General features: G+C 46.5%; 1 protein-coding gene across 13 annotated transcripts in view; it reads left to right on the forward strand.

Annotated features, from left to right (window-relative positions):
- The window catches only part of VEPH1 (ventricular zone expressed PH domain containing 1), a 94,548-nt gene that overhangs the window by 69,917 nt on the left and 5,986 nt on the right, over positions 1-18,645 (forward strand). For 11 of the 13 annotated variants that reach the window (XM_054834988.1, XM_054834990.1, XM_054834983.1 and 8 more), the window contains 2 exons: positions 1,008-1,142; positions 6,490-6,607. In XM_054834988.1, coding sequence (XP_054690963.1) covers positions 1,008-1,142; positions 6,490-6,607 — 253 coding nt within the window. Of the gene's footprint in view, positions 1-1,007; positions 1,143-6,489; positions 6,608-13,632; positions 14,233-14,302; positions 15,010-18,645 lie in introns of those variants that run through there. The other 2 variants (XM_054834991.1, XM_054834993.1) reach the window with 2 other exon arrangements.

Here is an 18,645-nt window from a genome sequence, read left to right on the forward strand (position 1 = left end):
TCCAACTGAAGCATCTGTGTCAGTCGGATGCCAAACGGTGCAATCAGGATTGCTGGGTTTCTGCTTAGAAAGAGAAGCAGCAATGTCCATCCAGGAAACCTGCGTTAAAAGGAGATTGTTCACATTGCGAAATCAAATACTTGACACATGGAAAATCAGGTTTGCTTGGCTCCTGCATGCAAACGCATTTTTTAATTGCAAGATCATGCAGTAGATATAGTAAGCGCTAAGCACTCCCAGCCACAGTAGTGTTCTTGTAACGTGGACTTTGTGTGCAGTTTATACAATGAAGAACTTAATGCTGTTGAAGTATTAGAATAATTCAAGGCAGTATAAGGTTGTACCTTGCTGTCCTTTGAAATAGGGAGCTTTGGAGGTGAGAGCACCCAACCCAGGTTTCATCTTGGTTTGTGAATGTTCAGGGGCTGAAAATTCCTGCACTCTGCCAGAAAAACGTGTTCTGTGGAATTCGTTCTCTTGCATTTCATCCCGCTGTCTCATCAGTGCAGTTGCAAACATTGCACTGGTACTCTTTCCTGCACAAGGACCAAGAGCTGCAGTCAGGTCCAAATAAACGTATGCAAACCTGCAGCGGTGCTAAGCATCTCTTCGCATTAACTGGTAAATGACCTCTCTTTTCCAGAAAGGTGCGTGTCACTGAGCTCTGCACCTGCTTCACGGAGGCCAGTGCTGCTAACATTTTGATAAACTTTCATTTCAATGCAAAAATGACATGCAAGTTGCTATGCATAGTGGGAGTTGATGGTTAATCTTTGGTGAGCCACAGACCTTAAAGACATGTAATGTACAATAAAAAAAAGCCCCAAAGGAAATGAAATAGTTGAGGATTTATCTAATTGTGTGCGTATCGATCCACCATAACTCCTTACAGAGAAATGAACTAATCCCTGGTTGTTCACTTGGCTGTCCCACTGTAAGAACAAGATGCTCTTTGTTAACGGCCAAGTAAAAAACGCTTGAAATCCTGTTTTCAACATTTTCTTCAGAGCTTGCTTGCAGAACCTTTGTCCATACAGAGTAATTCTGTGCAAGTCCTTAAGGCCCTGTGGGAGAAGACACAGCTCAAGGGGACACACAGTTTTGAAACTGCCATGATCCAGTCTACATTTCCACACCAAAAGGTAAGCTTTTATTTTTTCTGAGAAAAAAAAAAAATAGTGGATGAACTTTGCCCTGACTTTTAGAACAGCTGTACAAAGACCTTTACAATAGCTACAGCAAGTCTTTGCTGTGCTCAAATCATGAAAAGCAAACCCTCTTTCCCTGCCCCTTCCCCTTCTTTTCCTTCACTCCGGCGTCTTCCGAGCATTTGCACTTACTGCCACGCCAGGTCCTCTTCTCCAGGCTGGCCATACGGTGATCCATAGTGCCTGCCTCTGACCTCCCTTTTATACGAAGCTCTGGGCTCGCGGGGAGGTTGGAAACTGTTCACTAGCCATTACATTTTCAACCTCCGCAGAGGGTCCGCAGTGTTGTTTTGTACTGTGCTTTGAAAGGTCTCCAGCCTTGTTCTCCACCCTCTCCTAATGCTTCGCGGGGATTGTTCCCGATGTGATGAAAGCTAGTGATGCTACATATGGATTTTTTTTTTCCTGCTCGCAGTTTCAAACTTTAGGTTCAGATTAGCTGCCACTATGGACTGTTTGGCAGGCACTTGGAAATTCATCTAGTTAAACGCAGACTTGGGTTTTATGGAAATGATCATTTGCACATGCACCATTAGTTACCCCATCAGACTAAAAGATTACTCTTTCAAAGCTGTTTACTGTCTCTGGGATTTCAGCAAATGCTATTTCAAAGCTATTAATCAGGCTTCTTGGAAAAGGACGCTGTAGGATTGTAAAACAAATATCTATTTATTCCTGAACATCTCCATCCAGCTCAATTGGATGAAATGAATTGTCAAACGTGATTTTAAAATACTCTCTCTCAGAATATTGTACGCGTGAAGATGTCTGACTGAATACGATTAATTTACTAGGGTTATGGGTGATTTAAAAACAGGAGTTTTGTTAGAAACACCTTCTGAACCCCCAAGATAATGTTGCATTGAAGTGGGAACTCCTGCTGCGGCTCGTAAGAGGAGTAGGGGATCCCTGCATCTGAGACCCAGCCTTACTTAGACACACTGGAGCTTGCACTAAGTATTTTAGCTGCTATTGAAATCCTGGCCTGGCTCATCCAAAGGCATTAGAACTGCTTTTCTGTTCCATACTGGCTTAACTTGAGTCCGTGCCAAGATCTACTAGTCAAAAGTGGGAGCTGGTGGAGTGTAAAGGAGTTTGGGGTGAATAAAGAGCTTAGGAAGGAGCCTGCCTTCATGGGCAGGATTAGATGTAGTGCATCATGCACACAAAGTCTACAGAACATCTCCAACGCCCTAGAAATGTGATTAGTCTCCAGTGCATCGGTTGCATAATCCTACTACTGCTCAGATACTAGCGTTTCGCCTATTTTGGGAACTTTCATCACTCCATGACAGTAACAGTATCTCTGAGTTCCCAAAATAGCGGAGCTGGAAAATGAGATACCGATCTTCACTGGTTTAATGGATTAAGCAGTGAATTGGCGTTCGGAAACTCCAGGAGCTGCGGATTGCCTAACAGCCTTCGGAGGCTGAAGACAGTCAGGCAGATGTATTGCATCTGAACTGGTAAAGGACTTTCGTATTCAGTCTTGGTCTCCACGGTACGCTGCTGGATTTGCTTTCTCAGGTTTGGTTTTGCTTCTTAATACAAAACCCGAGTTTGTTTCTAGTGCAATTCCCTTTCAGTTTACTGAGAGAAGTCCCACTGGGAGTTTCCTGGGAGCGACACCCAGGCCTGCTGTAAGGAAGGTTTCCTTTAGCTTTTACATTCCCAAAAAATCTAGCTGGAGCATTCCTGGCATGACCTAGTCCTTACTTTGCTTGACAGACTAAGCTTCTGCCATAATCTGAATTTTTCGTTTCAGAAGTTCTTCCCATTGCTAACAGAACTTAAAATATTGTGAATTAATTGTCAAAAGCATTGCAGTTGTTAATATTATTCCTCTGCCAGTAGTGCAGGAAGCAAAATTATGGAGGCGTGGTTGTTTCAACAAGCGTAGCGCTTTTCATTTGAAATGTTTTGAAATCTGTTGATGTAAATGCAGCCTCAACGTCACGTATTATATTCTATATTAAGTTTTATGCATCGCGTTACAGCAATGTCTGAATGCTTTGTCAGAATTGAGGAATTTCTGTGCGGTGAGCACGTGGGGAAGGTCCGACCCCAGCAGCCAACAGGAACCGCAGCGAAGCCAGTGCTGGAACACTGCGATCGCTCCGCATTCTGCCCCGTGACCCCGTGGCTAATCCAGAATAAATGAACTTTGACTTTTTTTCAATATGTATTCTAAAGCATTTTGCAAACCTGGAGAAAAATCTATTACATCAATGGTTTATTCCAGAGTAAATTCTGAGAAATGTTTTCAGATTTGCATCGCTGTAAGCAGTTTCTGATTTTGGCCCAGGATGCATGTGCAAGGAATTGCAGCAAATACCTGGCTTACAGAAAGCATGTCGTGTTTCGCAGGGCAGCCTGTTCGTGCCACAAAAAATATTTATAGAACACGGCTTAAGATGTGCCAGAAGGAAAGCATTTCCAGATGTACATCCTTACAGATTTCCGTTCAGTTGCTTCATAGTTCTTTATCAAAGTACACGCAGGCCACATTACAAAAACTAAGCCGGTTTTGAGCTCGTTGCTGAATTCTTTGTGTTGACTCATGCTGTGTCAGAAGAGCGAGATGGTGACTACTTTACGAGCCCCATGTGATGCCTTAAGAGAGTCTTTTGTTGAGCAGTCTTGCAAGAGAATAATTAACATTTTTAAGCTATTGTTAGTTCTGTTCTTCCCTTTCCTTCCTTTGCTATCTCAGTTTACGCAGCAGAAAGAAGCGCCACGTTTTCACAATGGAGTCACTGAAGTTTTCAAGATGTTGGAGTATGGGGACAAGATAAATCTCTCCTCTCCAGTTAGGCTTTTTCCCCGTGCTTCCCCTCCTGAAATAAGTGGCTTACCGCAGATTAGTTCAAGCGTACTAGAGCACAGAGTGGAAAAGAAAGAATGCTGCAGTGGTATTTCAGTGATATTTGTTCTCTTTCAGCCTAGACTTGGCTCATTGCAGCCACTAAAAGATTTTTTCACAGGATGGAGAAGCTCCTAGGCTTTCTGTTCAGCATGACCCACATACCCTTATGTCCTGCGCAGACCCTCTGGGAGCAGTACCACCGTTATTTTACCCATCTTGTGTCCTCCCAGATGCCACACCAGGAGGAGGATTGCTGGCCATCCTCTGCTCTGCTGTCCCCTGCTCACCGGGACATCTGCGTCTCCATCGGGAGCCTCCAGCGGGCAGGAGACCCCGGGGGGCTGGTGTGGTCTGTCCCTCTTGAGGACTTGGCTGTCCTGCCCAGGGAGGCTCTGCTCAGCATCCCGCACCATGCACGACATATCTGAAGGGAGACGGGGAGCCTCAGACTGTCACATCCACTATCCACAGACCGGCAGGAGAAATACGGAGAGAAGCCACACTGTGCTCCTGCTCTGCAGCACAGCAGCCAGCTAAATTCCTCGAATGTCTAGAATTCCTCTTTGGAGGAAGATAAGAACTTCAGCAATGTATAAAGAGCAGTTACAGAGCACAAGAATCAAGTTTTACTCGCGATCCCCGGTGTGAGCGTGCCGGGGCAGGGCAGCCCAGCAGCCCACCGCACAGAGGTGCGGCTGCAGCCCCCACCCCAGCGAAGAGGCGCGGGAGCCGTAGGGAACTGCGGAGCCCAGCGAGGCAGCCGGGGAGCGCAGGGCACCTTTCTGCTGCAGCCTGGCCGCTCACCTCCCACACCAGGACGGGGAGAAGAGCCAGGCTGTGGGGCTGCTGCCCTGCAGCACCCGCTTGCAAACGAAGCCAACGTGTGGCCAAGACCTTTTGTCGTGTGATCGTTGCCTTCCCGTGGGTCCTGAAGCCCATTTCTCTGCATGGTCCTGCTGGAAAGGGAAGAAAACCTTTGTCGTTTGGAGCTCCTCGGTGATGTGAGTCGTGCTCCCCGTTTTGCCTTGCCATCCTTCTTTCAGACAGCCTAATGCCCATCAGGAGATGGCCTCTGGCGTGCAGAGGGTGTTCACATTCAGTTAAAACTCGACGTTTGGCTCAGCTGAGCTTGTTATCCGGGGCAATGGCCAGAGATCTGAAGTGGTCTCGGGTGTTTTGGTTCTTGTGAAAACAGCCGTTTCCCGGCCGTGTCCTGGGTCGAAAGGGGTTGGGGAGGAGAGACGCCGCGCTGCCAGGTATCCCTGAGCCAGCCGGCCTCCTGCTCCTGCTCCTTCGCTAAAGCTTGTCTGAAAAGGCCCAAATCGGAGAACTGCGTGCTTTGCACAGCCCCGTTCAGTGTGATGAACTAATGTCCCTGGCAGGGGATGGTATTTTCCCCGCTGACTGCGTAAATCCGTATTTTTCTTGGGCTGTAGCGTGCGGCGTGGCAGATCTGTGAAGACCCCACGCAAATCAATAGGAGCGTTTTCTGGGTGGCCCTGGCAATTCCCTTTGTGTTTGCAGTGAGTAATTTGGTTGCTGTTATTTAAGACCAACATTTGTCTAAGTGTGAAATCACAATCTGTTTTAAACTTAAATAACGGGGTTTAAAATACACTCAATTATACAGCATTATTGATTGCCTCAAAAGGAGTATCCACCAGCTTTTCCCATACTTGAAGCTGCAAGTTTACTTTCTGTAGGTTTCTTTGATCAAGTCAGACATTCCGTTTACTTTGCAGATGCATAATCCTTGCTTCCCTGGCTCGTCACTGGCAGAATAAGGTCACGTTTACCTGGGTATGTTTGTGCGAGCCAAACCAGTCCTGTTGTCGCTGTGGTTTTGGAAATGTTCATATTAACATTCACATTAAATATTTGTGTTAGTGCTTCTCACAGGGGGCTGGGTTCAGAGCCTCTATTCTTTCTTTAAAAACAAAAGAAAAAATAAAAAATGAAGTGGTCCCCAGCCACTAACTCCTGCTCTGATGGGGGATCCAGTTGGAGAGGAGGAAGTCCTCAGCTCTGCAGCGTGTTAGCAGGGACCATTGAAATGTGGATCATTGAAAAAAAAAAAAAAAAACAAAAACCAAACCTGAGAGAGGGCTGGAGGTAACAAAGGTGGTTCAGCTGGTGGGAAACGTGCTGGGCAGGACTGTTGAAGAGGCAAAAAAAAAATCTCAGACCAGTCCTCTGCCTCCTATAGACTAATATATAATTTATACATTAGCTGCTACTGATGATAGAGAGATGCATCCTGCTTAGCACGTTTGCCCCGGCAGGTTGTTTGTCTGCAGGAGCCGTATGGAAAAGGACCCTCGTTGCACTCGTTGTCCATCCTTCTGTGATTTCAGGTTACGAGCTGTTAACTGTGCACCTCATATATGAGTTTGTTTTTTCTCATTATTGGCCTAGGACCTGGACCACGTGCAGATGCACCTGGAAGAAGTGAGGTTCTTTGATTTATTCGGCTACAGCGAGGAAGCGGGAACTTGGCAGTGCTTCATGTGCAATAACCCTGAAAAGGCAACAGGTAAGCGGGCTGCCTTCCTCACTGGTGGGCTGCGCATTGCGGTTGAGTTGGGGCGGGTGGAAGATGGAGCGAAGCTCACAGATAGCGCTGTGTCGCTGGTGATGGTGGCAGAGGTTGGGGAAAAGGGAAAGCAAACTTCCCAGCGTAGCACAGGCAGTGTCTATTTTGAATTGAATTCTCCGTTAAACTCCTCTCGTCTCAGCATCTCTCATGAGACAAAGAGTCAAGCACAAACCTTATTTGGTGTGTGCTTAGAGGGATGCAACGCAAAATTAACATAGGCTCATAAATCTGCATAACCAGTAACCCCTGGGGGGTGGGAGGGATCTGCACCCATCTCACAGTGTCCAGATAGGAGTGTTCCATCTGTTGGATCACATCCCAGCTCTGCACAGCTGCCACATGTCAGGGCACATTGGCATAGATACTGCACCCAATTCAGGTCATCTTCGTTCTCAGGATTATTTGCTTTAATATAATCGCTTCAATATAATATAATTAACATAGTTGTTATAATAATCCATGGTATGCATCTGCTTAGAAACAATGCAGTGCTTAAGAACAGTCGTAATGCTTCAGCTATATTAGAAAACAGGGTGAGTGGAAAATACACTTCTTCCCAGGTAAAAGATCCTGGTGAACTTTGTTTTGAAGCTTTGTTACCTGTGTGTTTTAGATCAGTGCACTGAAATTTAGAGGAATGGCTTTTTTTAGATTTTTTTTTTTTTTTTTTTTGCCACTCTGTAAAAGTCTGCACAATTCTGGCCAAGAATTTTGAATATTTTGGCCAAGCCTTTGAATAATTGGCTGTTTCAGCTATTTATTTTAACAGCTAGCATCTCTTTATATTTTATCAGCTCTGAATTTAGTAAGTCTTGCAAGAGTGGCACGGCCTCTCCTGCAGGCCAGGCTGCCCGTGCTCGTTTCATGGGTGTTCAACAATCTTCCTCCTTCCACAACTCTCGTGGGACTCAAGAACCATAACAGAAATCATGCTTTGAGCTGAAATTTCAGCTCAGTACCGTGGTCTTACTGTGGTTTGTCCATCACATCAGTGATAGAGGTACATCAAGCTACAAGGAAAACAAGTCTGTCCCACTTAAAATTTCAAAGCTTAATGAAATAGCTTTGTTTTGAATTTTCAGAGACATTTAACTTGTCCAAAAAGGGCAGTATTTGTAGCAAGCTATCGATATGCTGTTAGGGCAGCTGTATTAGAGCCAACAGACCAGATGAAGGTGGCAAAGGCAATCCTTGGGGGTGACATGAGGCACCATTTCCTTATTGATGTCATGGGTTTTGCTGATGACACTAGTCTGGAGACGTCAAAGCTGACACCTTGTTGCTTCCCTGTTGCTGTCCTGCCAAAGTGCCGCATCCTCTAAGGAGAGGTCTAAGAAGGGCTGGAAGTGGGACGTGGTGTGGCGCAGCACCGTGGCTCTGCTGCCAGGAGCGCGGTGTTGGGACTGGGACCCAGATCGCACTGGTATGACCAGTATAGAGCTGGTATTTTCAAATGGATCTGAACAAAAGGCAAATGGCAATAAAAGCCTGTGACAGCAGGCACCAATTAGAATCATAGAATGGTTTGGATGGGAAGGGACCTCCCAGCCCACCCAGTGCCACCCCTGCCATGGGCAGGGACACCCTCCACTAGCCCAGCTTGCCCAAAGCCCCATCCAACCTGGCCTTGAACACTGCCAGGGAGCCAGGGGCAGCCACAGCTTCTCTGGGCACCCTGTGCCAGGGCCTCAGCACCCTCACAGGGAAGGATTTCTGCCTCACATCCCATCTCCATCTCCCCTCCTGCAGCTTCAGGCCATTCCCCTTGGCCTGTCACTCCCTGCCCTTGGCACCAGCCCCTCTCCAGCTTTCCTGGAGCCCCTGCAGGGACTGGAAGGGGCTCTAAGGTCTCCCCGCAGCCTTCTCTTCTCCAGGCTGAACCACCCCAACTCTCTCAGCCTGAGGTCTCCAGAGCAGAGGTGCTCCAGCCCTCGCATCATCTCCGTGGCCTCCTCTGGCCTGGCTCCAACAGCTCCATGTCCTTCTTGTCCTGGGGACCCCAGAGCTGGACGCAGCACTGCAGGGGTCTCAGCAGAGCGGGGCAGAATCCTGGACCTGCTGGTCACACTGCTGGACACGCAGCCCAGGACACGGGTGGCTTTCTGGGCTGCCAGCGCACATTGCTGGGTCATGCTGAGCTTCTCATCCCCCAACACCCCAAGTCCTTCTCCTCAGGGCTGCTCTCCATCCATTCTCCACCCAGCCTGTAGTTGCGCTTGGGATTTCCCTGACCCACGTGCAGGACCTTGCACTTGGCCTTGCCGAACTTCATGATGTTCTCAGTGAGCTCTTCAGCGCCCTTTGTTTAGTACAACAGGAGCTTACGAAAGTGGGGACCGTCTCTGTACCACTGACAAGAGGCTCTCGAGTCTGTTTGCAGAGCACTTGAGCTGACGTCTTGAGTAGGGTAAACTGTGTACTCTGCCCGACGCCGATGGTGGGAGCGTAACGCCTGCCGTGGAGAGCCTGCAGCGGGGGGTCGGACACCGCCTCTCCCACTCACCCGTCCTTGCGTCAGGCTGGTGAAAAATCACGTCGCAGTGGTGTAGGTTGTAGATTTGGTGTTGCAATATCCCACAGGAGGTCACATCTCTTCTAAGGGTTCGCCGTTTCCCCTAGCCGCTGTGAAAAGGCGGCAATGAAATGCGTGCGCTGATCCCGCTTCCCTGGGTGTGCAAATACCGTTCTCCATTTACACACTGGTGTCAACGGAAGGGATTAATATATTCAGAGCTCTGCCCTTCAGCCTGAGCCGTTTCCCCCCGGCAGTGCCGCGGTTCTGTCCTTCCCAACAAGTGCCAAATCCGACTGCGTGGAGACCAGCGAGCGTGGGAGCCCTTGGCCAAGCGGGCGAGGGGGCTCTGCCCTCATCGCCCCCGAACCACGGAGGGGGACAGGAGCTTGCCCAGCAGGCCTGGGCACAAATTAGACTTTCATTCCTATATGCTGGTACTTCTATAGGCCCTTCTAAGTTATATTGCCTCTTCTAGGAGTGGAAAAACATTTTTTTTTTTTTTGAGTTACCTTTTATCTGGCTTGTAGCTGTGTGACGTCAACTAAAGCCCAATGGAAAAAAATGCAAATAGAGCGTTAAGGTGGTAAGTGAGATGCCACCTTCTCAGCACATGCAGTAACTTGCGATTTTTGCTTGCTTTTTCTCGAGTACCATGAGTACTGGAGAGCATGGAGGATGCCTGGACCTTTGGAAGAAGGTTTTCCCTCCTGAAGCACTGAAGGCACCGAGGGTGGTGCCTGGAGTTTGCAGGGGTGTTGCTGCCCACAGGTCTGCATGCCTCTCCCCGCTTTAGAAAGGTTTCCAGCCTGTCCTCCTGCCTGCCCACACACCAGGCTGGCTGCTGCCACAGCCCGGGAGAGGCGGGAGAAGACTTGAATAAATGTCAGCATCTACGAAATCACCGTTTACCCTTTGTTTTAGAGCCGGGACTGAAAGTTCAGGGATGCCTTTGAGGATGGTCAGGAACAGGAGGAACTGGGCGCAGAATATTTTTGGACTGTAACTGTCCTTTTTATGAGCAATTCCTTTCTTTGTCTCAGTTTAAAGAAAATGTTGTAAGAAAGGCACATTGAGAATATCACGATTTGCTTCTCAGCTCTAAAAGCCTTTAGAAGACCAAGAAAATAAAGTATTGAATGGGTCATAGGAAAGCTCAGGTGTAGGAGAGGAATGTGGAAGATCGTGCTCAATGGAATAGAAATCTGCAGGCGAACGGCAAACTCACCTTAGTGTTGGTGAAGTAGAGCTGTGGCAGCTGGGAAAATCGTACCAGAGCAGGAGACGCTCCAGGGTCTGTTGGGGTTTCCAAGATCTGACACAGGAAAGAGGATTCAGAGGTCTCCTCAGATCGCTAAGAAATGTAAAGGCTGCAAAGCATCTTTTATTTTCAGTGCACAGTGGGACAGACCCTTTGAAATCTCAAATACTTTTGAAAGACAAGAAAGTAATTTCTTCCTCTCAGCAATGCTGTTTAGCAAACAAATTCTTCGTAAAGAAGGAATTCAGAGGCTAATTCTTTTTCTATTATTGTCTTTTGTTTTCTGTTAATGTTGGGTTTTGTTGCATTTTTCTGATGCCATGTTGCAAGATGCCATTTATCCTCCAGACTTAAGGAAGCATTATGCCTTAAAGCCTCGATCTTGCCTTAGGATGCCAGATCAATGATGGTTTTTGGGGTTTTTTTTTTCGGATGTAGCTGGGAGGATTTTCAGAGCCGGACTACTCGTGGATGCTGAGTTTGTGAGGAAGGAGGCAGTTACGCTTAAGCAATGTGGTGGATCTACCCAAAGTGGCAATTAACCCAGAGAAAGTTGGAGTATTTCTCATGCATTCTTCTCATTGCAAAGCATTTCTTATACAACCACGCTTTTCCAGAAGTGCTGATAAATCATCCCAAATTGGTTTTTCCTGCCACCCACAAAGAGCGTTCCCACAAATCCTGCTCATCTGCTCAAATACACGTATGTGCCCTGACTGTGCAGCTGGTCTCAGAGCTAAGAAGACCAGGTTACACTATACATAGATTTTTTTTCTTTTTTTTTTTCTTTTTTTTTTTTTTAGTTTATGACCATTCAAGCACAGATACAAGGCATTTGAAATTTTGGTAAATGCAGTGTGTGCCTCTTGTTAGGAAAAGCTGGCCTTTAAGTGCCCCATTTCAACATAACCTCCTGTATTGACAGTTGGCTTCGCAAGCTCTTGCACAAAAAAATTCAGTAAAACCACTTGATAGCCGGAGAGGGAATTGCAGTACATTCCCTATTCTGGAAGCTTACAAAGGAATTGCAGTAATCCCTGTGGGCCGCAGGAGAGACGCTGTGCCCATGGGCAGTGATTCGGGTAAAACTGAGGGGGGGTGTTATGAATTCCTCTTTAAAAAAGCAATTCCCTCAGAATAGCCTACACCATATTAACTTCTGAATACATTTATCTTTTGCTAGCAGTGGTGATTATCTAGTGAACTGAAATATCCCAGCTATAATGCTTGCTTGAAAATTATAAAAAGTGGCATTCAGTACTGTGTCCTTTCCAGGTTTTCAAGAAAACCAACTGTGCTGACTAATGAGAGAGAGTGAATCCATGTTCCCTTAGGTTAATTGCATTTATTTTCGTCTGCTTGCCACCCACACATCACATTCTTTCAAGTTAATAGGAGCTTATTATCATTGAGATAATTCATGATTGGACTGAATTTTTGTGGATGATTTTGTGTTTCATCAAATGCAAGATTTAATGCTTTGTTTTTATCTGTCTTGAGTTCATCTTGGAAGAGTTTGGAAGTTTGGGGGTTTTTTTTACTTTTTATTCAGTACCCAAACTACTTGAAGCTTGATGCATTGTAGTTCTGCAAAGAAAGCAAGATACTATTAATGGAGAATAATTCCAGTGGACACTTACATCAATGGGTACTATTCAGGGTGACATTGCTTTCGGAGTTAGTGTCTCTATATTGAGATGGTTTAAGAAGCAATGGGTATTCTATTTTTCATTTTGAATTTGGGTAATATTTTTAGCTTTATTGTGTGTTCTACATTAAAAAAAAAGTAATGACAAACATGTAGTAGATACAACCTTTTGAATCCTTTAACACCTCATCATATGTGTCAGCATACCACCACGCAGAGTGATTTCAGACCCAGAGATTATGTGATCACCTAGTCTGACCTTCTATAAAACAATAGTCTAAGAATCTAGTCCAATAATGCTTATATCACAGAAATGTTTTCTCTGTGATCTGTATTACGTTTGCATATTTTTTAAAGACATCTAAACCTGTTTTCTAAAAGTCAAGTGAAGGAGAACCCATGACATGCTAAGTTGTCACTCAGGTAGTTTAACCACGCTGTTAAAATGTGGGTTTATTTCTAGTCTATCTCTAAACATGGCATCCCATTATGCTCTTCCCTGCTATGCAGAAAATCGCTATTTGTACACTTTATTATGTCACATCTTGCTCTTTGCTTGGGCAAATTAAGGTGAATACACTTCATTAGTTTCCCCGTGATATGAATAATCATATGAAAGGTCAGCCTTACATCATTCTCGTATCACTTTTCTGAAGTCTTTCAATTTGTCCTTATTCATGCAGGGTGAAGAAATCAAAACTAGACATAATTTTCCAGTAATTAATACGTGTATAGGGAATGTGCACGCTCCAATTGGCAGTTGATTGCATTGTTTAAAAAATTTTCTAACTGTATTAGAAGTGCAGATGCTTCTTCCATATAACCCTGCTCTGCTGTGGAAAGAAGTGGGGTCACCAGCTCCTGAATTTGGTTTTGGGAAGAATTCAGACAGGAGAGTAAAGCTCTGCATTTCTGAGGCAGCACAGATTTACTTATGGTGTCCCTTGCTAACAGAGCTCCATGCACTTACTCCTACTCTGCACACAGCAGGTATTGAATGGTCACTGAGTAGAATCCCAGTAAGGAGTAGCACAGGCTCCACCAAGATGTTTGGGGGCTGAAGCTCTTGCCCAGTGAGGAGGGGCTGAGGGAAAAGGGCTGGTGCAGGCAGAGCTGGAGGGGGACTTCATAGTAATCTGTCTATAACTACAAGGAGGTCATCAAGAAGATAAAGCCAGGCTCTTTTCAGTGGCAGGAGGGCAAGAGACAACAGGCATAAGTTGGAACAGGAGAGGTTCAGACTGCCTACAAAGGAAAACTTTCCCACCATGAGGATGATCAAGTACTGGAACAGCTTGCCTAGAGATGTTGTTGAGATTTTCAAGTCCCGGATGGATAAATCCATGGGCAACCTGGTCTGACCCCATAGGTGACCTTGCTTTGAGGAGGAGGTTGGATGAGAGACCCCTTGAGCTCTCTTCCAGCTGAATTATTCTGTGATCCTGTGAAGTTAACCGCAATGAAAATAAGCAAAAGGACTTGGAAAAGTATTGGAAAAGAGCTTCATTCTTATCTTTCATGAATCTTTTTCTTCTAATCAGACCCTCAGACATACTGGCATCAGATTCATTACGATGACTTTGGAAGCTGACATCAGAATTCCCCATGGGCTTCTTTGTGGATGTACACAAGAAGTGCTCTGTTACCATTGCTTCCAGCCACCGGGTGCTTAAAGAGAGGTCAGCGTTTCTTTAGTAAATCCTGGTTTTGACAGATTTTGGCCATAAAAATCCACTTTAGGCCAAAATTGCATATTTACTTCCTTTCTCATATTGCATTCCTGACCACCAGCCACCTCAGTATCTTCTGGTCCCTGAACTTTTTGTGCTTTACACCTTCTTAGTTCGGGTTCAAGCATGTTCCTGCTGCACTGGAATCGGTATCGAAGCCATTCCCATGGGACCAGGAGCCAGGTAGATGCACAAGACCCAACCACTGAGCAATTGTCTTTTCCTATCAAGCCCTTCTTTTGCTGTGTCTGGATGGTTAGATGGTTGTCATCATGCTCTGAAAGTTACTGTGCACGTTATTAATTCTTTATAGTTATCGTGTAGGAGTAAAAACGCTTTTCCTGTCCTATCTTTGTCTTTTTTATTAAAATGAAGTTCTCTCCTCTTTCCTTTACGCACAGTGCAGGAAAGCCTGCTGCTTGGTGCTGCTGGTTGGAGTTTCTCAAATTCACAGCTTTCTGCTCCTTCTCTCCCTGGGCAGACTTTGTCACTGCGGTTCTGACACTTGGTCCTGGGAGACGAGACAGAGCCATGCCCTGTTGTTATCACCCACGTGCTGCTGAGATGGTAACTTCCTGACACCAAACTGCATATCCTCCTGGTGACAAAACATCCTCCAGCAAGAGAGCGCACATGTGAATGGCAAATGATGGGACTGACAGGGATATTAACCCTCTACATCATTAAGTTAGAAATTTGATGAGGCATTTGCACAATAAGCAAAATTTCAGCTTAGATGCTATTAAAACTAATTATAAAAATATAAAACTCTTTATCTGTCCTCACAAATCTGACCAATTATAATGCTGATTGTATAAATGGGGAACAAAGTCACCGGAAGATGGAGTGGCTGGTACGAGAGCACGAGGACTTGTACTCAGACCTCTGGGCAGCTGCTGGCCCTATGGGTCTGGCCTTTTGCTCAGCTCCCAAAGAGGAACAACTCTTAAGGATGACCATTATGGGTATCCCAGCAACTCTCAGCTGCAGAAATGCCAGATAATACCTGACAGAGCCTTAGAAAGCTGCTTAGAAAGAAAACCAGCCCTTCTCCTCCCAGCACAGGCACTGTTTCCCCCGCAAAGCCGCTCTCAGCAGATGGTGTCCCTTCTAGAGGGTATCGGTGCAGCTGCAGGCAGAAATGACCGCACGGTCCTGCTCGGGAGCAAAAGCCAAGGCTCACCTCGAGCCTGATGGTCCACGGACCCAGTTTGTTTGAAAAACAAATTTATCTGAAACCTCGCCCCAGCTTTTTCCTTGCTCAAAACAGGTTATTATTTTCTCTGGTATGTTTTGTTCAGTGGCATTTGGTGATACCTTGTGTGCATCTTGTTGCCTGTGCGAGCTGGATTTCAGCTGCTTTCTGCTCTGAACAGGGTTAGTTGTTACTGGGGAGCTTTGCCACAGGATGCTCTTTCTCCTGTCCAGAAAGTGGGAAGTGTGCTTATGCAGGATTTTTTTGCCGTCAGTTCACCAGCAGTTAATTCTACATGTTTTATATGAGTGTAAATTCAGCATAAACCACGTGGCACGAGGCTTCTTCACAAAGGCATCTGCCCAGGACCAGTGCTTCAGAAACTCCCGTCAGGGAGGCAGAGGGATCTGTGGGGTTGGGGCTGCCTTGGTTTGGGTTTCCCTACCGCAGAGCAGGGACATTCCCTGTGGCCTTTTCCATCCCCCTCTGCTCAGCCCGTTCAGCAGAGGGTTTCAAAAGCTCCACCCCAGATGCAGTATCCAGCCCCAGATCCATCATCTTTGGTTTTGTTCCTGTGCACGTCCCCAGCAGCAGGCCGGGATGCGGAGGCTGCCAGCAGCCACCCTCAGCAAAGAGGTATTGCAGAAGCACCGCGTCGCTGCGCATCGTAACATCCTCGCGGCCAGGGAGAGCTTTCAGTCCACTCAGCTTTGCATTTTCATGTTCCCATTTCCAGGATTCTCACATAAACTGACTATTTATTTCAAAACTGCCTCCACCCCAGCCACGCTTCTCCAAAAGGCTGAGGAGCAAAGAGTGCCAGTTGAGGAGATCTCTAAAACCAGTGATAAAGTGTATCTGCAGCAGTTCTGCAAACAAACACAATTGCAAAGGGCACGTTGTAAAATGTGGCTCTATTCCGCTAAAGAGCACATTGTGAAATGGGTGCAGCCCCAAACCAGCTTCCCTGTAAATTTGTGCCATTTTGCAGTGACAAAAATCAAGCGGGGAGAAAGCAAGCCTCTGTTTTGCGTTGTCCCGTGTCAGGTTGGGTGGTGTGACGCATCAGTGCCGGCAGGCAAACGTACGGAAAAGGGCTGCTGCATCCAGCTCGGGACGCAGGGGGCTGCGAGGAGCGGAGCGACCTGTCTTTATCGTGGAAATCACAACCGCGCTTCCCCTTCAAAGCTGAAACTTGGCCACCCCCTTCTCATTCAGTCCATCTCCTTCCAAAAGCTCCCTATCTACAGAGACAGAAATATTTATAGTCTTTCTTGAGGAAATTGAAATCGTACACGCTGAAGCCCCCCAAAGCCTGCCTCTCTGCCAGTATAAACAACGCCAGGGAAAAACTACATGCTTAATCTAAATCTGATGCGTTGTATGTGCGTTGTTTGTTTTTCTTCTACCAGACGGGAGGCAGCGAAGAGAGGTATGTGTCCAAAAAGCTATAAAGCCTTTGAAACCCCAGGTGCTGTGCTTGGCCACCCTGCTCCCCTCCTGTCCTCAGCATCACCCCAGCCCTCTGTGTCTCGGGCTCCGAAAGGCTCACGCACAGACGATAGCAAACACTTCCAAGCAAAAGCGTTACTGGATAAATTTTCGTGCTAAGGTATGCAAGCACGGCCAGCCAGAGGATAACTGACCATCTGACAGATGCTGGGAAGGGCTCCAAATCAAACATCACATCAAAAAACATCCATTTTCAGACTGCTTATGCCTTGGACTTTAGTCTATCTGCTCCATCGTGCCCTGTCTATCAGCCTAAAAATAGAAGAGAAAGGAAAAAGAAACCCAGCTGTGGTATCAGAGAATTTTTAACTTGTTTGCTCCGTACGAGAAAGGCAGTGGCTCGAGGTCGCTCTGCGGTCGTGGTTTAAAGCCCATGCCGATCCCCTTGGTTGCTGGGCTTTTCTTGGGCAGGAAAATTCCTTTTTGCGTGCAAGGTTTGGGAACGCTCTTCCAGCTCCCAAAACCTCGCGTGTTCCCAGCCGAGGGAAGTGCCGGTGACTGTTGATCACAGGTGACCACCACGGTGACCACCACAGGTGACCACCATGGTCATGGGGCAGGTGGTAGAGGTGGCCACATCCCTACAGACACGCTGTAAAAACCTGCGAGGCTTCCCAATATTCATGCGGTGCTTTGAATTCTGAAAGTAATTTTAAGTATAGCAATAATTTTGCAATAAGAAAAGAAGAAGTTTTCCTTTCCTAGAGACTTCATTTGGGTTTTTATTTTTAAGGGAATTGATTGAAATAAAATCTGTAGTGATAAACATAAGTTATTTTTCTAAGGCAAATTAAAAGCACTTTTCAGACCACTGTAGGAGATGAACGGACCAGAAAGTAGCGGAGCTGAAGGTAAGGTGGCTGAGCGTGCCTGTAGTTCTGCTTCCACGCTGATTACAGTCGTTATGGTTATTAAACTCTACGCTATGTATTTTTAATTACATTTCAGATTATTCTTGGGCAACGCGCTGTAGTGCAGATCGTTGGGAGTGGGGACAGAAGCTTTTGTGTCTCTCCCTCTCCTCCTTCCTCGTCTTTGGCTCGGGCAGAGTTACCCGCCTGGTATTTAAAGTAGGCTCTGAGGGACGGCATTTAGGCACACGCGTGGCAGAACCACGGGTTTAGCTCTTACCAGCCGGGCTACAGGCGAGGCAGCGTTATCGGCCAGTGACACGCTAATAGTTTGTAAGTTAATTTTGCCACAGGATGGTAAAAACATCGATGTCTTCAATGGGTAACGTGATGAAAAGAGCTCGTCTGTTCCTGAGGGAGCAGGACAGATACTGGGTCCCTGGGGGCTGAGCTGTGAGTTGCTTTGGCCTTTGGCAGTCCAGATGTGAAAATACATTGTGTTATTTTAGAAATGCAAAAGTGATAGAAAACATCATATTCCCAACTGGTCGGTGCTGCAAGTTTTACTAACAGGACATAACTAGCCCTGGGTTTGTTGTAAGGATTATTTTTTACAAAATGAATTGCTAATGTTAAATGACTTTTGAATTACCCCTGAAGAAAGAACTAGAAAAGATAATAAAGATGTAACGGGGAGTCACCTCTACAAAATGCAGAGCTAGGTTATTGCTCGAACACGGGATAAGGGAGGGCCCAAACTAATCACATCCCTTTCCCAAGGGAAGAAGGCGTTGTGTCTCGCGAGGGTCAGGAAGGGAGACAAATCCCTGGGACGCGCCACCCCCTTTCTCAGCAAAAAGTCACATTTCTGGGCTGGAATTACCTACGAGAGGGCTGCGCTCATTCCAATGGGATGGTGCCTGGTCTTTCAGCCCCACGTGGACATCCCACTTCTGGCTCTTAATTCCTTCTCCATGGGGCTGCTGCTGCAGCGAAGCAAGCCGCTGCAGTTAATGGAGAGCGCTGTCCTCGAAATGTTCCTATCCATAACGCCGCACAGCAGGAATATAACGGCGCTGAGCTCTATAGTGGGGGTTAAAGCCTCAGAGACAACATAAATGCCTACTTTTAATTGCACGAAATTATAAATTATTATTGCAGGGCTGAGGAACAATTGGGAGGCGTAATGGTGGGGAGAAGTACGTGATGGATAAGGGAATAGAAGTGATGGACAGAGGAGTCCGAGCTGTCACCTCCATCTGCTCG

Source organism: Grus americana, chromosome 9, assembly GCF_028858705.1.
Source record: "Grus americana isolate bGruAme1 chromosome 9, bGruAme1.mat, whole genome shotgun sequence".
Taxonomy (NCBI): domain Eukaryota; kingdom Metazoa; phylum Chordata; class Aves; order Gruiformes; family Gruidae; genus Grus; species Grus americana.